The sequence below is a fragment of the Marmota marmota genome, unplaced genomic scaffold, assembly GCF_001458135.2.
Source record: "Marmota marmota marmota unplaced genomic scaffold, marMar, whole genome shotgun sequence".
Lineage (NCBI taxonomy): Eukaryota > Metazoa > Chordata > Mammalia > Rodentia > Sciuridae > Marmota > Marmota marmota.
In genome coordinates this window covers 12,011,872-12,033,209 of record NW_026000101.1, presented here as the reverse complement: position 1 = coordinate 12,033,209, position 21,338 = coordinate 12,011,872, and the positions used below count along the sequence as shown (strand labels likewise).

Sequence of the window (21,338 nt, the reverse complement as noted above, 5' to 3'; positions counted from 1 at the left end):
TAAGATAATCACTCTAAGCTCATTACCAGTAAGGTTTACCTTTTTATGTCCACTGCCTAGAACAGCACCACAGAACTCAAAAAGACCAAATTTCTTCAGTGATGAAACTGTTCTATATCTGTGCCATCCAATACAGCAGTCACTACCCATATGCAACTATAGAGCACTTAAATTGTGGGTTGGTAAAATTGAAGAACTGAATTTTAACAAACTTAAGTTGCCCCACTTATAGATGTCAAATAAACCTTTGAGTAAAATGACTCAAAAAGCATGACTACATCTGTTTACATATTCTAATTCTCACAAGAAAAGGGTACAACAATGGATCACATAAATAAAAAGTAGCAAGTAAGCCAACATTAAAATACAAGATACAAATTTTTATGAGTAATTATAATCCTGAAACCAACAATGTTAATATAGGATCCTAAAAATCAAAGTACATTAAAAAGTTAAATTATATTTTCATTTTTAAAACCAGCTACATATTAAGAGTATTATCAGAAATAAGCTATCTCAGTAAGGATCAGAGTATCCCAACACTGCTTGTAACTTGAACGTACCTTAAGATTTCTTTTCAAAACAAGAATCAGTTTCAAATTGCTAAAAAAGATTTAAAAAAAAAAACTACTTGAATACAAATTAAATCTCAACTGTGATGCAGATACTATCAAAATCAAATGCATTAAACAGCACCTAAGACGGTACCCTAACCCAGATGCCAATTTGTCAACAGAAAAACCTACAGACTTTCTGAGAGAAAAAAAATTACCATTCAGTCTGCCATCTGTGACTTGCATTAAAAGGCTAAGGAATGCCATTTGATTCCTCCTAAAAGTGAAGCTGTTAGAAAGGTTATTCAATGTCTTAACTAAGCCTACAAATAAAGGTGAATGAGAGATGGGAGTTAAGAGTAGGAATGCCAAAAAAAAAAAGCCATTCAATGTCACTCGGCACAGCTAACATACACTTTTATACTTTCTCTCTAAGATAATAGTTCTTATCAAGTTATTAGAATTTGGCACAGTAAATCTCCCAAAGTAAATTAGAAATAGATGCTTTCAAATATTAGTTCTGAGCTAGGAATGCAATTCAGTGGTAAAGTGCTTTGCCTACTATGGTGTGAGGCTCTAGGTTTGATCCTCAATACTGCAAAGATATATACTATCCTATCTGAATTACTCCTCCATCCCAATTCTATGTAAATAAATCAAATTAGCATTCTGGTCTTCAAAAGTTCATAATCTTTTATGCTTAGTATGCCATGTTTAAAAAACACTAATAAACCTAGCCATGTTATAATAAAAAATAGTTCTACGGTATAATATTTTAAATATCCATAAAACTAAAGCAATATTTAGAACCTTTGTCATTTGACTGGTAGCAGATGACCCAAAACTAGCACCAATTAATTAATTTGCATGTTCTGCATTTTGGGCTTACTATTTTACCTAAATATAATCACTACTACTAAAGCAACAACAAATGTTTATTGGTGCATCATATATAACCAGATACCAAGGAATTCTGGAATTTTTATTTCTCAGCTCTCTAAAATAGAAGGAAAGACCAGTATTCAAAATCCATGTTAAAATATTATTACTTTCATTTTTTCTTGGCCTTTCAAATGCAAATACAGCTTCTGACATAAAGGATTATGTCCTAATAAGCCCATTTTTAGTGGAAAATACCCTAAGTCAAAAATGCATTTAAGCTGGGAATGATGGCTCATGCCTGTAAACACCTGTCTGTAATCCCAGCAGCTCAGGAGGCTGAGACAGGAGGATACAGTGTTCAAACCCAGCCTTAGCAATTATGAGGCGCTATGCAACTCACTGAGACCCCATCTCTAAATAAAATACAAAATAGGACTAGAGGTATGGCTCAGTGGTTGAGTGTCTCTGCATTCAATCCCTGGTAAACCCCCACCCCAAAAATGCATTTAATACACCTAGCCTACCAAATATCATAACTTTCTCTAAGCTATCTTAACTCATCGTGTCCAACATCACAGATTAAATATTTACCCAATGTCCTGTTTTTAGAATGGTTTATATATGCAAAAGTATTGTCCCAGTGCCCAACTTATAAGACAATTTGTATTTTCAGTCTGAATCACAATAAAGGATATAAGCTATAGGTTATGATTTCCAAGGTATTTTAATGCATCTATGTCAATTTTGTTGATACAGCTGCAGAATCGAAAACATCAATGAGTTAATCAGTGTTACAATTACTTACATTAGCCTACGTTAGGGCAATTACTATCTAACATAAGCCTATTTTACAATAAAGTGTTGAATATCTCCTGTAACTGAAGTAAAAAAAAACAGAATTGTTGCACAGGCAAGCTCTTTTGCACCATTCTAAAGTAGAAAAATTTTCAGCTGAACCATCCTAAGTCAGGGACAGTAAATCCATTCAAGAATACAAATAATACATACTTTTCTAAAGAACTGTATACATTATTATATCATGAGCCTACATCAAAAATGAACTGCCATATAGAAAGCAAGTTTTGCTTTCTCAATATCATATACTATACCTCTAATCATGATTTTTTTCAATGTGTCAATAAAGACAAAAGACTCAAAATTTACATCAATAAAATGCCTATTTGAAAAAGGAATTTAAACACCATCCCTACAGATAGGTGATAACAGTGCTAGAACATGCTCAACCTACCTTAGTACAATTCCATAATGCTTTTCAAATTTATCAAATATTACTACTTCAGGTTAAAATTTAAAAATTAGAACACCATAATGCTTTTCAAAAATTACCTGATACTACCACTTTAGGTTGAAATTTAAAAATCAGAACAAAGAAGACCTCCTTCTCTGTTTTATGTGTTCATAGACAATTATAAGGATTTACATCTGTCTAGTCAAAAGTTCTTGCAGAAATTCTTTTATAGCTGCCCTTTTAAGTGTGTTGGCATACTAATTTAGCACCAACTTAATTTCATAGATTATTCTTCCTTTCTTGCACAGCAAAGGATCAACATACACACCATACACTACATTCACAATAAGGTCTCAGTTTGGTCTTTTCTGCTAACTTAAGCAACATGACACAACTAGAAGCCATTACTTAATAATTTTACTTGCACTTTTTTAATCCTACAAAGACCGTCAGAGACTAAAATGTCCCTAAATAATCAATCCATCTTAGAGGGTGGGGTTATGGCTCAGCAGTAGAGCACTCACTTCGCATGTGCGAGACCCTGGGTTTGATCCTCAGCACCACATAAGAATAAATAAATAAAATAAAGATATTGTGTCCATCTACAACTAAAAAATAAAAATAATAATCCACCTTAAACATTTTACACTACTATGAATTATATCTAATAAAATCAAATGGAATCCAGCAAATTTTTATACATATCACTAAAAAACTACATATATTCATAGATAATAACCTCATAAAACTATTTACATTTTTTTGAAGTTCACACTTAAAACTCTTGAGTATTTTTTGGGAAAATGCACAATCGATTCATATAATAAATTGATTTCTAAGCTTCCTATTTACGATAAACGGCTTTACTAATAAAGTAAAAAACCCATTAGTTCTCACCAATTTATGGGTTTCATCATGTTGTTTAGAGAGTTTCCACAGAAGAGAAATAATATTAAGGACTTGCTGCATAACCTGTAGCGGTTCTCGCTCGAAACCACTTCCAACAGAAGCAGCTAGTTGTGGAGGTACAGCTTCAACCCAGCATTCAATTAACAATGGAATTATTATCTCTATAAATCCTTTCAGGTTTTCAGTAGATGATAGTCCTTCATCCACAGCTCCTAGTCCTCCAACAAAAAACCTTGTAAGGAAAGAATAAAATTTAAAAAAATTGTTTAAAAAAGATGCATTATCCCTTACTCAATTTAAATCTTAAATATAAACTACCAGTAAAATGAAGCACCATGAACTGATAATTACATTAAGACTACTAAGAAAAATGAAATTCTAAGATGACAAAGCCAACAGAGATCATCAAGTTTTACTTCTCGTTAGGCTTTTCTAGAAATGAATAAACAAACATACTTTCAAATAAATCCTCCCATCAGGAGTCATCAAATCAAATCATGAGTAACTACATGAAAACTATGAAAGACAACTGCATGTCTTCCACCATTAGCCATCAATGGTCAGCAGTTAGAATTCAATATAGGAAAACTGAGCGTGGACATAACTGAAATCCTTCTTACCGTAGCCTGAACTGTGAACTGACATTTGGCTGTGAACCCCCATTTTCATAAACCTGGATGTGTTGCTGGTCGTTGGCATGTTCCTTCCAGTTGATAAAAATGGAGTTGCTAGTGGCATGGGGATTTTCTTTTTGTTCCTGAAGTCCTTCACTTTCTCTCAACCTACTGGATCCATCTGCCAAGGCCTGAAGGAATTTACTGAGTCTCACTAAGACTTTCAGCCTCCACTGCTGAGAAGTGAGTCTCCGATTAGGATTTACAGAAAGTATCCAAGACTGGGATCTGTCTCTATTTACCAGTCCTTTGGACAGCTGCTGATGAGAAATAAGTTCTACAAAATTCTTAAGCAATATACTGCTACGGCCAGTAATTAGAGCTGGGTACTGTTCCAGCAGAATGTCCAAAACTTTCAGAGAGTCCTCCTGAATTCCTTCAGTAATGTGAGTCATGGCACTAGAGAGATGGGCACTTACCAAAGGAAAAAATGGAGAAATTTGTTCAGCTCGTATTTTGGGGGCCAGGAATTGAAGAAGTTGAACTGCTGCTAATCGTACATTAGCATCTTTATCTGTAAACACAGCAGTCACTTCACTTAATATGTTTGAAAGGTGTGCATCAATTATAAATGGGTATTGAGACAAAAGGTCTTTAAGTCCAAGAAGAGCACTTTGTTTAACCCCAGCATTGTAGTGATGCATCTGTGACAGCAAATCCTACAAACAAAAATAAAGTTTTTAGGTGTATATACATCTATACATTATATCATTTTCAACTAAACATGCAAACTATGCTAATTAACTGATACTCCTTATACAAACTGCAACAATAAGTATTTTAAATGCTATTAAACTTTGATTAAAATCATAAGTTTTGCCTTCAAAATATTTTTAGCTTAAAAAAGTTACATAATTTTCAGTTAGAATTTTTTTTTACATTGAACAACATACAGGCTCAGACACTATAATTTAAAGTGATAGCAATCAACACCATCATTTATTATAAACCTATTACGTACCAAACATTATGGTGAGTGCATTTATGTACTTCTAATTTAACAGGCCTTTTCCTGCCTATTTTAAATGTTCTTTTACAAGTGCGAGGTCTTTTACAAGTGTGTATGTATTTTATTCAGGATACTACTTGAGAATTTTATTCACAGAATGTTTCATTTAACAATTGAAAAAATAACTTCAAATACATTATTATTTAACATCCAGAGCTTCAAAAGCAAAATTAGAAAACATGTCCTCACAAAGACCTGTACACAAATATTCATAACAGCATTACTCTTAAGAGCCAAAAAGTGAAAATAAATCAAATGTCCATAAGTGATTAGCAAAATGAGACAATCATACAAAGGAACACTATTCAAGGATATAAAGTACTTTTCTGATCCAAGCTATAACATGGATGAACCTCAAAAATATGCTAAGTGAAAGACTAATAACAAAAAGAAAAATCTTCAGAAGATTAGTGATTGCCTAGGGCCAGGAAAAAGGAATGGGGAGTGACTCCAATGGATAACTTGGTAAAATATATTAAAAATCACTGAATTGCTTACTTTAAATGGGTGACTTTCATTATGTATGAACTATATCTCAATAAAGCTATTCAAATTTTTAAACAAAACTTCTGCTCAAACTTTGACTTTAAGCATTTATAAACTAGAGTTCCCTAATCTAAAAATCTAAAACCCATTATGTTCCAATATCCAAAACTTTTGAGTGCCACAACACAAGTGGCAAATTCTTTACCTGACCTCCAGTGATTTGTCAGTCAAAACATGTGCATACTAAAATTATTGTATAAAATTACTTTCAGACTATGTGTATAAAATAAAATGTAGACTTGAGTTCCATCCCTAAGGTATCTCACAATGCATATGCAAATATACAAAATACGAAAACAATGTGAAATACAAAACACTTTTGGTTCCAAGAATTTGATAAGGAATATTCAATCTGTACTATGAACCTATAACAAACTATGGGCTACATAGGTTCAAAAATAAATGTGACAGGGGGCTGGGGCTGGGGCACTTAAAGGGAAAAATTGAGAAATTTGTTCAGCTCGTAGCTGAACAAAAGTGTGGTAGCGCACTTGCCTGGCATGTGTGAGGTACTGGGTTTGATTCTCAGCACCGCATATAAATAAAGGTCTCTCAACAACTAAAAAACTATTTTTTAAAAAATATGAATGCAACAGAGTCTTAAGTAGCTATAAAAACAGATGGAAAACTTTTCATCACAAACATGATACATCAAACAAAAAGTTAAACTTAAGAATTACCTTCAGATGAAATATATTATCAAATAAGTATACTAGAGGAAAACCACTATCATTTAGTTCAGCAAACTTTTATGGAAGAGGTAAAAAAGATGCAGTTCCAAGATCAGATATGGATAACAGATGAACCCTAAATATCATCTATCAATAAACTCTGACCCTAGGCAAATCATTTCCTCTAAGAGTTTAAGCAACTTTTTACAAAAACATTCTACATGATTTCAAAGAAAATCTTATTTTATCAAAATGAGATTTATGACTTACCTTTATGTTTAATTTTCTATTGTTTGTTGGAAGTGTTCCATCCTCTTTAAGTTGCTCGGGAAGATGTATAGTCTTTGTTTTGAAGTTTGTAGCAGTAGCATTTTCTAACTTGGGCTTCTTTTTACCAACTTTCAGTTTTACTTTTTGGAAATCATCTTGGCGTTTCCTTTTTTTGGTCATTCTTGAGTACTATATCAAAAACAATTAAACCCAACATTTACATTACTCTAACATTTCAAACATAAAAAGAATTAAGGCCAACAGTGATTATGCCATAGGATCAAAATATTAAATGGGAAATATTTTCAAGAAGTGCAAAAAAAAAAAAAAATCAGTTTAGTCAAGAAATGCTATCAGAGCCATTAATGATAAGGCAACAACTTTGTCACTAGGTTTGCAAATGTTTTGTTTGGGTGGGAGGTAAAGACCAAGAGTAGGGGATAAACCTGGTATAGGCTAGGTGAAGAAACTAGCATCTTAAATATCAGACAAGTTCAGACTACATAAACAGAAACCCTGTATCTCCCCCCAAAAAAGATAAAAAGCAACATAAATGGAAATACAATGTTACAGAGGGATAAGGAACAAAGACTAGATAGACCACTATCATAATAAATAACTCAAGCATAACCATGACACCTTGTACCACCTCCTCCTCATCCACCACTACATTGTTTGAACATATGTTCAAATCTTTCTACTTACAAAATCATTGATCTGTGCCTCCTACCCATTCCCAGGCCACTACTTTAAAGAAGTCCTATATTTTTTACCCTTGACTATTATTCAACAGCTTCCTCAGTGGTATTCTTGCTTTGTCTCTAATGTCTACTATTTAGTCCTCTGGCCACAGTCACCAGACAACTCTTTCTAGATAGATCTGACCAAGACTCAGGATACTTCAGTTCTTTATACTCACAGAGAGTAAAACTTCCTCACCATGACATATTATGACCCTCCTAATGGAGCCCTAACCACTCTCTCCAGCTTTATCTTCCCACAAGCTAACTTCTAAAAAACAGCCCACTCCTTCTGGAATCAGCTCAACTCTTTTTGATACATTTTCCACATGCCTCAAAAATAATGAATTCTGCCTTCCACTGTACATCCAATTGAGTAGATAAATATTTCTGGAATAAAACTTCTCCAGTCTCCATAATTATCCTATGCCTATCTATGAAGTCACAGCATTAGAGAGAGAAAAAAAAAAAAATAAAGTCTGCAGTATTTCAAGATTAATAAAATGGGACTGGGATTGTAGCTCAGTGGTAAAGTGCTTGCCTAGCACATGTGAGGCACTGGGTTCAATCCTCAGTACCACACAAAAAATAAATAATACAAAGGTATTGGGTTCACCTGCAACTAAAAAAAAAAATTTTTTTAATTAATAAACTGGCTGGGCCAAGACTAAGCAGCTGAAGTTCTAGCCTCAATTCAAGAAGTTCAGAAGTCAATCAGCTATTACATATCTAAATCCACTTGACTACAGCATTTTACTACCATACATCCTCATTAGCTAGGATATGACAATACATTAAAAAGTTAATTTTATTTTAAAGCCAACTATGTAGTCCCAGATGCTCAGGAGGACGAGGCAGGAGGATTGCTTAAGCCTAGAAGTTAAAGTATAGCAAAATCCCATCTCAAAATAAATAAATAAAGCTAATTCTAAAATTAGACTGATGCTTATCCAAATTCTGCCACTTTTTTTAGCTGTTCTTATACACCGTGGCTCAGTTTAACCTACAAGATGATAATAATAATACCTATTTCATATGGTTGTTATGAGATGGAGTAAATAATGAGTTCATGCTTGTAAAACATTCAGAACTATGCCTTGCACATCACTAAATACAGACGCTAACACATACATGTGTTTTTGAAGTCTTAGGGCCAGTAAGTACATGCCAAGCACAGTATCACATACACTATGTATACTATCATTCTATCAGTTCAAAACCATGCAAAGAAGGTAGTACCAAACCCATTTAACCATGTGTTTCAGAAAGATGAGCAAGTCAGTCCTGGAGAGGGATTCATTAGGACTGAGCACTGAAAATCAGTTTGAGGTTATACATACTGGAATTAAAATAAGGATTGAAGTCTGTGTGGAAAAATGGCTTGCCTTAGTTCATTTACCCCAAATGAAAGTTTTCATTCCACCCACCACTCTAGTTATCCCAGTTGGGGGGGAGAGGGATTAAGAAATTATGGATCTAAAAAGAAAGCACTGATACTCATGTGGCCTATTTTAATATTAAAAAAAAAAAACAGCTTTTATTAATTAAGCAAGTATACTTTGTGAGCTTTTCCTACAATTGACCATAAGCTGGAACTAGAGATCAAAGTAAATGGTACAGTACAATGAGACAAATTAACCTGTGCCTGCTCTCCGCCCCCCAAGTTTTCTGAGCTCGCTTTAATCATTTAAGTACCTGGGTCTCCAACATGCAATCATTTGTAAAGTTTATGCCATATTATCCATCATTTCCTATTAATTCACGGTTTTCCCTCCATCAGGAAGATTATGAGGGCTAACTGCCACATTGACTTTTTGATCTAGGAAAGTTTACCAGGAACTTTAAAACTTCTAGTGGCAACTGTTATTATTTTCATTTAAAAGATTCTCGCAGCCTGCAAATCAAAACGTTCAAAGTCACTTTTACAGTAGTTGATTTTGAGTAGAGGGCAGCAACTCTAGCTTCAGGGACAGACCTCCTATATCATATCGCTGGTCCTCCTCTGTATGTGAGCCCCAATCGGTTTTAAAAGTGAATTTCACATATTCCTACTGCAGGGCTTTACTAACCCTGGCGTATCAGGATTTCAACTTAACGGAATTTCAACCTGTTAGTCTGTCATCAACCTCATTACCCTTCCTCATTTTCAACTGCTTCCCTGCCCCCACTCCCAAATTAAGGAGAGCAAGCACAGGGTACCCGGCCTTTGATAAATTCCTCTCCAAATCGCACTGAGGGGCCAAAGACACCAGCTTTCCCAGAAAGCAAGCGCCCCAGGCAGGGGCGATTCCAAAGCACTGCTGGTCTGGTTCAGCTCGGAACCGACCGCTTGCTTAAATCCCCTCGCCCAAAGACCAGAGGGTCAATTAGGGGACTGGACACCCCACCCCTTTTCGGTCTTGCGTCCAAGGAGTGAAGACCCCCAGGAGTCTTAGGGAACTACTTCTGCTCCCGAGGACTCCGGTCGGAGCCACGGCCGGGAAAGGGGTACTCCGAGCCCCACACACTGGCCTAAAACTCTCCCAGCCCCGAAACCACGCGAACCCGCCCAGTCAGTAGAGGCGCCTCCGACACGGTGGGCGCCCCGCCCCCGCACAGTCTGATCCGAACCCCGAAGACCCAGAAGGGGCGCACGCCGCCACCGCCCGCCCTGCCGCCTGGGCCGCGCGCCGACCGGGGGCGACGGTCCCACGCGACGTCCCGCGCCCCGGGAGGGCCCAACCCGACGGGCGGCGGCCGCTCACCTGAGGGTGCGGCCGAGACCGGCGCGCAGAGGCCGAGGGAGAGAACGTTCAAGCACTAGCCCACGGGGCGACAGCGTGCGCCGCCGGCCTCAGCCTCTCACTCCCGGAGCGTGTTTTCAAATCGCCTCGTCCTCACGCGGCCGCGTCTCCTTCCGCCGCCCGGAAATCAGGGCCCCTCCCCCGCCCCGCCGCGCTCACGTGACCCCGGCCCGCAGCCGCGCGCAGCCCAGGAGGCGGGGGCCGGAGCAGCAGGCCACGCCCCCGGGGGAGGGGGCCACGCCGGAAGCCCCTAGTTCGCCCAGGATGGGAACGCTTGGAGTCTGGGACCTGGGGCCAAAGCAGGCCTATAAGTCCAGCCCGGAACTTCCCGATTCTGCGTCTCCCAGGTTGCCGCCCAGGTTGCAGCTGGTTGGTAGCATGCTTGTTCTCCTGCTCTAGACCACGGCTCTTCAGACCTGGAACTGCCTTCAGAGAGTATAAGTTGGACTGAACTGAGGAAGCTAAACTTTGGGACAGCAAGGATAGAACATCTGGGGACACTAACCTAGGTTGAGGTAGAACACAGAAGAATTAATTAAAGGAAAGCAGAATACATCTAGCAAATAGAGCCTGGAAGACTTGGTATTTTCCCTAGTTAAGTATTTCTCAGCATATAATTCTTACTACTCAAATTAAGTGGGCCCAGAAAAGTTAAAGGAGATGAGAAGGGAAGAGGAAAGAACCTTTGAAAGGCAGACTTGCGAAAGCCTCGTATGGTGGCATGGAAGAAAGAGCTCCAGATAGGGAGTGTAGACCCTGATTTAAATTTGTCTCTACAGCTTACCAGATATGAATTAATAAAGTCTTGCTCTCATAGTGAGCCTCCACACACTGAGTAGGGATAAAGCAATGACATCTGAACCTGGGAGGCCTACAACCAAGCATGACAGGTAAAGAGGCAGTCCCAGGGGTCCAACCCACCTTTTGCTGACAACACAGCCACACCACCACAGCCTGCCTTGAATCATCTTAAACATAAATATTTGGGAGTCATCAGCATTATATGTTACTTCTAATAACTATGAGACTGGATCAGAAGAGGAAAGGTGTATTGCAAGCCAGACACGTCCCCTGAACTCCAGAATTGTAACAACCTATTCAATATTTCTTTCAGATATCCAATGTCCAAAACCGAACTGCTGATGTCCCCCCTGAAATCTGCTCCTCCCAAGGCTTCTTCTTGTCAGATAGCAACTCCATCCTGCCAGTTACTCATGCTAAAACCTTTGGGGTTTGGGCCTGACTTATTCTTTCGAATCTGTCATCTAATCCATCAGGAGATTCTATTGACTATCTTCAAATACATCTTCCCCAATTTACCTGCTCTAATGTTGCTTTCATGATCCCCATGATCTCCTGACCAGCACAAAAAGCCTGAGAAAAAGTTTCTCTACTGCCACCATTGCCCCTTTCCTGACTAAGGTCTAGTATTATCACAGCAGCTATATGATTGATTATTTAAAGTCTAAATGAGATCAGATCACTCTTTTGTTTAAAACCTTTCAGTGGTGCTCCATTTCATTAGATATAAAAGCCAGAGTCATGATGGCCTCAAGGTCTGTCACATTCTAACACAGGCCCTTAACCTCTTGGTAATCTTCCTCTCACTCCTCTTTTTCTTTGTGCTCCAGCTACATTTGTTTGCCTTGCTCAAAGAAATGAGATATGCATCTACCTGCCTATAGACTTCTTTTTTATTTATTTATTTTTTTTTTTTTGCCATGCTGGGGATGAAACCCAGAGCAAAATGCATGCTAGGCAAGTGTTCTACGAGCTAAATCCCCAACCCAGCTGTTAGACCTTTTCTTAAGCATTTACCTCTGCCTGAAATATTCTTTAATAAATCCACATGGCTTACTCCCTTCTTTTGCCTGCTCAAGTAGCTCCTCAGACAGGCCTGTCTTAATCACCCCATTTAGAATCACAGCCTACCTTGTCCTAGAACTTGCAACTCTCCTTCCTTGCTCTACTTTTTAAAATTTTTTGTTAGNCTAATCAACTTTCTCGACCCATGTCAAAAAAATATTAATTACAATGAACATACATTTTGGAATGTATAGGACATTCTACTCCCAAAACTCTGTCCAGTTGGCCACATAAGCTACTGTATTAGCTTCCTGAGACTAATATTAAACACACCCACACATACCCACACACCCCACCCAAAACTGTGGTTTAAATAGAAATTTATTGGCTGAGCTCTGGACACCTTAGGAGTCTGAAATCAAGGTGACATGGCTGTCTGAGTGCCAAGGTGTGCAGTTGGCCTACTGGTCCCTGCCCAGAAGCTGCAGAGGAGGGGTGGAGGGGCCAAGGGCAGCCCGGGTGGGTTAGAGTGCAGCCTATGGCCAGGTGGAGCCCGCCACAAGTGCATGGTGGTCCTGAAGCACAACAATCTAGCATTGGGGTGAGTTGAGGCAAGCAGATCCAATACCCCGAAGCAGCCTGGTCTGCACACAGTGGGAATCACCCACTGCTTCCAGATCTGTCATGACGAAATGGAATCGGGACCAGATCTACATAGAAGTTGGGATTCAAGAACTGACCAATATCATTAGTCATTTCCAACCCCTAATTAGCATAAATTTGGACCAATAGCAGTGAACCATGTGCTATATATACCCCTAGAGTAGCTCACTGGGATAGAGGAAATGCCCTGTTGTGTTCACTCTTGCACTGCAAGAGTTCTATTTCTGTTTCTGTTCTTCAATAAATCCTATTGTTACACACTCATCCTGGTCTGTGGAGTTTATTCTTAAAATTCACAAGATCCTGAACCCTAAAAAAAGGATTGATGGTGAGCTGCTGGGGTCTGCTTCAACACTGGAGGACAGGGCCCACCATTAAGAGTTGCAACACTTCTCATCTGCAGAGGCCTGCAGCCTTACACAGACCCCATCTGAAGCAGAAGCAGAGAATCCAGTTTTGTCTCATAACTCTGGTTTCAAAGGCATGAACAGGGTCGGTTCTTTGGAGGGCAGATCTGTCCCTTGCCTCTTCCCTTGCTTCTGGCAGCCTTATATGTTCCTCACAGATACTGTTCTGTGTCTTCACATCATATTCTTTCTGTGTCTATGTTTCCCCTTTTTATAAGACACCATTCATATTGGATTAATTATACCCTAATAATCTCATTTTAACTTTTAAAAATATCTCATTTTAAATCACCTCTGTCAAAATCTTATTTTCAAATAAGGTTATGTTCTGAGGTACTGGGAAGACCTTCAACATATCTCATTTGGACACAATTCAACCCATAACAGTCATCAAGATCTGTGTCTATTCATCTCTATGACTCATTATCTGAACACCTTTTTTTCTTTTTGTCTATGCTTAGAAGCTTCAGAAAATTCTAGATTAGGTCACTCCCACACAATCTACCTAACCTTTACAGCTTCTCTTTAAGAATGTTTTCTGTGCTAGGCTCCAAGTTAACATTTGCTTTGGGAATAAAATATCACTGCTTAAAAAAAATTGAAATGCTACTAACCTAATAAAATTTATTTTATAATGTCAAAGTGAACAATAAAAGCATAAATATATTAAATTGACTCATATTTTAGAGCACCTGCTAACACAAAAAGAGTCTCCTGGGAGAAAGCCGAAAAGGACTGGTTCAAATTTAATGCTATAACCAGTGACAAAAATTCAAAGCACACGATTGATCTGATACACACAGTATGCAAATTACTAGCATACTGCCTGGCACAGAGTAGGCCCTCAATAAATGACAAGTTGGTGATGTATTATTGGACCATATTTGTGAAAAATGAGCTTTTATTCTGGTTTCTTTTGTTTGTTTGTTTGTTTTGGTACAAGGGATTGAACCCAGGGGCGCTAAACTAATGAGCCACATCCCCAGCCCCCCCACTTTTTAATGTTTTTTATTTTGAGATAAGGTCTCATTAAAGTGCTCGGGGTCTCACTAAATTGTTGAGGCTAGCTTTGGACTCAGGATCCTACTGCCTCAGGCTCCCAAGTTGCTGGGATTAGAGGAACACACGCACCACTGCACCACTGCACCCAGCTTATTCAGTTTCTTAAAGTAACAGGAAACCAGTTCTGACTTTAAGTGAAAAGAAATCTATTAAGAAGGAATTGGGCAACACACAAAATGACCAGAAACCTGCCAATCCAGTCCTGGGGAAAAAAGACAGGTAGGAGGGAGACCAGCCAGACCAAAAAGTACAATCACCATTACACAACAAAATCAGCCTAGGACATAATAATTGGAAAAGAGGAAGTGAAATTATCTCCATTTGCAGATATGATTGTATACTGGAAAACAATATCAACTGAAAAGGTACTATAACCAATTACCAAATTCAGAAAGGGTACAATGGTATAAATTTAATGTTCAGAAATCAATAGTCTTCATATATATGAACAATAACCAGTTAGATGATAGGATGAAAAAGGAGGTCCAATTTGCAATAGCAATCAAAACTGCTAAGATTTCTTGGGCTGGAATAAAATATTCAACATCCTAAAGATGTCAATTCTCCCTAAATTGATTGTTACATTGAGTAAGATCACAATAAATATAACAACAGGATTTTTCTCTAGACCTACACAAGGTCAAAATTATTTATAAAAAATTAAACAAGCAAGAATAGGCAAGAACCCTTGAAATGAGAAAGCAATGATGGAAGACTACTAGCACTCTTAGTTGTGGAAACATATTATTACACCTCAATTAAATTATTAAATGTGGTTTTTGCATATGGATAGACACATCAATGGAACAAAAACAAACTTTAGAAACAGATCTTAATAAATGTCAAATTCAGTAAATTATAAAGGCAAAATCTCATATCAATAGTACAAAGATAGTTTACACAGAAAGCCATTTAAAGAAAAGATAAGGTTGGGTCCATACTTCACATATTATATTCAAAGATATATATTTCAAAAGCAAATTTATAAAATTCCCAGAAAATAAGATAAATAATTTATCCTAAGAGTTTGGACTTCTGCAATGACTTAACTCTAAATGCTGGGGAAACAAAATTTTTTAAATTTGATTAAAATCTTTTTCTAAAATTTCAAAAAATATTCTGCATTACTAACAAAACCAAAGTCAAAAAACAAATGATACACTTGGAATAAATGTTTGCACCTCACATCACAGGTAAAAATATTGATTTTCCTAAGATCCAAAGAACTCCTAGAAACAAATCAACGAAAAATATTTATTTCCACATAGTTTATAGAAAAATAAATATAAACAACCCTTCCACATACTAAAAAGATGTTCAATCTGACTCCTAAAAAGAGAAATGCAGATTAAAAGTTAGATATTTTTTCTTACTTTTAACATCATTAAAATCTCAAAGTTTGACAACATACTGGTTGGTAAGGCTATGAAGCAATAGCCTTTAACATATTGTTAGTACAATTATGAAATTGTGTAAACTCCCAAGAAGATAACTGTGTGAGAACTCAGTTTGGCTGGGAGTAGCAACAAAACACAAAATAACGATTTGATTTCTCAAATAAAAGTTGAGATGTAGGCAGTCCTGACAGGCATCACTTAACTCTTCCCCAAGAAGTTCTCAAATACTCAGGCTACTTCTTCTTTTTGTCCTAGTCCCAGTGTCACCTCAGGCTTCAAGATGGCTGTTCTAGCTCCAGACACAGTGCCCACATTTCAATCAACAACAAAAGGAAGGAAAGGAGAAGGGAATGGCTCCTCCATCTGCAGAGACTTCTTGGAAGTTGCATCCAAATCCCAGCAGCTGGAACTCAGATGGTCCCTGTCAAGGAGCTGAAATTCAAGGAATCTTCTATAAATGATAAAAATATGTGCCATGAATATTGTTTTGGGAAATTTTTGTTTAAATTTTATATGAACATATATGAGCACATACATTGACAAAGAAAAACATATTATAGTGGGTTCCAATTTTAAAAAATTTGAAAACCACTGACCTAAATCAGCACAAAAGCACAAAAAGAACAGACAGGACTATTTGTTTGACCTCCAGGTAAAAAGGAATTTTCAAAGCATAAGATCAAAGGAAAAAAATATGGGGGATGAATTCATAAGTTTAACTATACAAACACTTTAAAGTTTTATAAATAGAAAACTATTTCAAACAAAATCTATAGGAAAAAGAGGAGGTAATAGAAACTAAAAGGACAACTAATTGGCCATTTAAAGAGAGGAAAACTGGTCTCTTTAAAATTCCTAACATCAAAAGCATGTCACAACATGAAAAACACTAAAGGAAAAGATTGACAAATTCGACAGTGACGTTTAAGGGCAGGCAGGAAACAGAAACAGCACCAGTTATCTTTTTTAATATTATTATTAAATTATTTATTTATTCTAATTTGTTATACATGATGGCAGAATGCAATTCATTTCATGTTACACATATAGACCACAATTTTTCAAGTCACTGATTGTTCACAAAGTCTTCTCATACCATTCATATCTTCATACATAGGGTAATGATGTCCATCTCATTCCACTGTCTTTCCCACCCCCATGCCTCCTTTGCCCTATCTAAAGTTCCTCCATTCCTTCCATGCTCTCTCCCCATCCATCGCCATTATGAGTCAGCATCCTCATATCAAAGAAAATATTTGGCCGTTGGTTTTTTGGGATTGGCTTACTTCACTTAGAATTATATTCTCCAACTCTATTCATTTACCTGCAAATGCCATGATTTTATTCTCTTTTAATGCTGAGTAATGTTCCATTGTGTATATATACCAAAGTTTCCCTATCCATTCATTTATTAAAGGGCATCTGGCTGGGTTGCTTCCACCATTTAGCTACTGTGAATTGTGCTGCTATAAACATTGATATGGCTGTGTCCCTGTGGTATTCTGTTTTTGAGTCCTTTGGTACAAACCAAGGAGTGGAATAGCTGGGTAAAATGGTGGTTCCATTCCAAGTTTTCCAAGGAATCTCCATACTGCTTTCCAGATTGGCTGCACCAATTTGCAGTCCTACCAGCAATGTAGGAGTAGCACCAGTTATCTTAAAAGAGAGGATTTAATGTAACTGTTAATGTAATTGTTAACTGGACATGGAGCACATGCCTGTAGTCCAGCTACTTGGAAGATTGCTGGAGCCCAGGAATTCAAGACCAGACTAGGCAATACAGGGAGACTTCATCTAAGGAAAAAAAAAGGAAAGTGGGTGTTCTTTTTACTGGTAAATTATAGTTGTTTATAATGGTATTTGTTACAGGTTCACACATGCACACAATATAACGATATAATTTTGGTTAAAATCATTCTCCAGTATTTTCCCTTTCCCTCCTCTCCTACTTAAGTAGGTATTCAAGAAATAAAAAGGAAGGCAGAGGATTCTGAGCTATCATAGGGAAATAACATCAGGAAGCAACTATTTCCCATTGGGTCAGGTTAGCAAAGGGAAGGAGTGGGGTTTATTAGAATTTAGACAATTTCAGATGAGGACCACTAGGCTGCAGGTCAGATGTCAGAAGTGTTGGACAGGTTAGGTGCCAACTGGCTGGTGTTCTTAAAGAGGTGCAAAGAGGCTGGCAGCTTCTGCATGAGTTTAAACAAACTGTAAATGGGAACCAACTGCTGCTCTAAAACCACATTGCCTCTGAGTAAAGACACATTGCTTCAATGTTGTTGACAGGAACAAGGAGCAAACAAAAAACAGCAAGAGTCTCCCTTCTTCATTCTGTGTCCTTGGGGTCTTCTTCTCCTGTCTCCCATTGGCAGGACCCCATAGCCAGCTGGCAAAGCAGGAAGGGGGTTTGGGGGAATCTCAGGCCCAGCATCACAAAACAGAATACCAAAGAGTGGCTTTGAAACTGAGAGTCAATAGCTTAATAATCAGCACTTCAACTCTATAAAAATTTAAATCACCAAATAAAATAGCAAATATATCAGAAAGAACTGTGTAATTTGCGAGTTGGAGAGACTTTCTTTAAAAAGACAGGAAGGCCAGGTACAGTGGCACACATCTGTGGTTCTGAAGGCTGAGGCAAGAGGACAAAAAGTTCAACACCAGCCTCAGAGACTTAGCAAGGCCCTAAGCAACTTAGTGAGACACTGTCTCAAAATAAAAAATTTAAAAAAGGCTGGGGATGTGGCTCAGTGGTTAATTACCCGGATTCAATTCCTGGTACCAAAAACTATAAATAAATAAACAGACAAACAAACAGGAAGCCTAGAAAACACTGAAGAAAAATCTATTTCACAATGTTAAAATTAAATATGGCATAGCAAAAGAAAGGCAATAAACAACTTAGTGGAAATATAATACTACATATGAAAGAGAAGGGATTATTATATGCAATATATAAGGAACTTATACAAAAAATGGCAAAATAATTCAATTTTTAAAAGGGCACACCAGAACTCAGGTCCAGGCCTAGGACCATTCCCATGGGCCCATGCAGGAGCCCAGGCCCAGGTCAGGCCCAGGACTACCCCCACCAACCCACTGAATAACACCTAAGCCCAGGCCTAGGACCACCCCCACCAACCCATCCAGGAGCCCAGGCCTAGCACCATCTCTGAAAGTGGTTGCATCCATCTTGAGACATCCCACTACTATTTGAGTTACCACCACTATTGCCACCACCACCTTTAGTTACAGTAGCTGGAAGCCCAACAACAAGGTGAGGTACAGGTAATCTGCATGGACACTACAAGATTATAGGGTAGAAACTGTAATACCTCAGATCTGCACCGCAAGAAAGGAAGACCCATAGACAACATGAAAAAACGAAGGAAGAAAGTGTCCCAAACAAACCAAGATACCACGACAGAATCCATTGACAGCACAGTTGATGAAATGTTAGAGCAGAAGTTCAGAATGTACACAATTAAAATGATCTGCAAATTAAAGAATGACATAATACAGGCAAAACTTGATCACTCCAACAAAGAGATAACAGAGCAAATACAGGCATCTGTGGATCACACCAACAAAGAGATGAGGGAGTAAATACAGGTAGCAAAAGATTACTTCAAGAAAGAGATATAGACTCTGAAAAAAAAAACAAAAACAAAAATAATCCCAGAAGTCCTTGAAATGAAGGAAACAATAAACCAAATAATAATAATTAAAAAAACTCAATAGAAAGCATAACCAACAGACCAGATCACTTGGAAGAAAGAACATCAGATAATGAAGACAAAATACACACTCTTGAAAATAAAGTTGACCACACAGTGAGGATGGAAATAAACCATGAACAGAAACATCCAAGAATTATGGGATAGCATCAAAAGACCAAATCTAAGATTTACAGGGATAGAGGAAGGCACAGAGATTCAAAGCAAAGGAATGCATAATCTCTTCAATGAGATAATATCAGAAAATTTCCAAAACACGAAGAATGAATTGGAAAACCAAATACAAAAGGCTTACAGGACATCAAACATACAAAATTACAACAGATCTACACCAAGGCACATTATAATAAAAATGCCTAGCATACAGAATAAGGATAGATTCTTAAAAGCCAGAAGAGAGAAGAATCAGATTACACATGGTGGGAGACCAATTTGCATCTCAGCAGATTTTTCAACCCAGACCCTCAAAACCAGGAGATCGTGGAACAACATATACCAAGCTCTGCAAGAAAATGGATGCCAACCAAAAATCTTATATCTAGCAAAATTAAGCTTTATATTTGATGATGAAATAAAATCCTTTCATGATAAACAAAAGTTAAAAGAAATTACAGCGAGAAAGCCTGCACTACAAAGCATTCTCAGCAAAAAATTCCACAAGAAGGAAATGGAAAACAACAATGAAAATCAGCAAAGGGAAGAATTACACTAAAGGACTAATCAAAGGAAAACCAAGTCAAGTTAAAACCAAAAATAAAGCCAAATGACCAGGAATACAAATCATGTTTCAATAAATCTGAATGTGAATGGCCTAAACTCATCAATCAAAAGACATAATATGCTGCCTTCAAGAGACTCATCTAACAGGAAAAGACATTCACAGACTGAAGATGAAAGAGTGGGAAAAAATGTACCACTCACATGTACCACTTAAAAGAAGCAGAGGTTTCTTTCCATCCTTATATCAGATAAAGTGGACTTCAAACCAAAGCTAGTGAAAAGGGATAAAGAAGGACATGTCATACTGCTTAAGGGATTCATACATTAACAAGACATAACAATCATAAATATCTATGCCCCAAACAATGGGACAACTATGTATATCAAACAAATCCTTCTCAACTTCAAGAATCAAATAGACCACAACACAATAATATTGGGTGACTTTAACGTACCTCTCTCACCACTGGAAAGATCTTCCAAACAAAAACTAAATAAAGAAACTATAGAACTCAATAAAACAATCAATAGTTTAGACTTAACAGACACATATAGAATATTCCGTCCATCAACGAGGGAATACACTTTCTTCTCAGCAGCACATGGATCCTCCTCCAAAACAGACCATATGTTATGCCTCAAAGCAAGTCTTAGCAAATACAAAAAAGTAGAGAGATACTACTCTGAATTCTATTGACCATAATGGACTAAAATTAGAAATCAATTATAAAATTAAAAAATAGAAGGTACTCCAACACCTGGAGACTACACGATATGCTATTGGATGATGCATGGATAACAGAAGACATCAGGGAAGAGATAAAAAAAAATTTCTTAGAGGTCAATGAGAAATCCAATACAACTTATCAAAATCTTTGGAGTACTATGAAGGCAGTGCTAAGAGGAAAGTTCATTGCATTCATTAAAAGAAGAAAAGGTCAACAAATAAACAACCTGACATTACATCTCAAAGCCCTAGATTAAGAACAAAACAACACCAAAGTAGTAGAAGACAGGAAATAATTAAGAATCAGGGCAGAAATCAATTAAATTGAAACAAAAGAAACAATTTAAAAAATTGAGAAGGGGCTGGGATTGTGGCTCAGGGGGACTGGGTTCGATCCTCAGCACCACATAAAAAAAATAAAGGCCTTGTGTTGTGTCCATCTACACCTAAAAAATAAATATTTTTTTAAAAATGAGAAAACAAAAAGCTAGTTCTTTAAAAAAAAATAAATAAAATCAACATACCCTTA

General features: G+C 37.4%; 1 protein-coding gene across 1 annotated transcript in view; it reads right to left on the bottom strand.

The window, feature by feature from the left end:
- Tex10 (testis expressed 10) overlaps positions 1–10,420 on the bottom strand; it is a 46,059-nt gene extending 35,639 nt beyond the window's left edge. Inside the window, exons 1-4 of the mRNA XM_015492254.2 lie at positions 10,249–10,420; positions 6,765–6,953; positions 4,215–4,927; positions 3,583–3,826 (exon numbers count right to left, since the gene is read on the bottom strand). Of these exons, the coding sequence (XP_015347740.1) occupies positions 3,583–3,826; positions 4,215–4,927; positions 6,765–6,944 (1,137 nt within the window). The 5' untranslated portion in view covers positions 6,945–6,953; positions 10,249–10,420. The remainder of the gene's footprint in view (positions 1–3,582; positions 3,827–4,214; positions 4,928–6,764; positions 6,954–10,248) is intronic.
- Between the last annotated feature and the right edge of the window lie 10,918 nt (positions 10,421–21,338).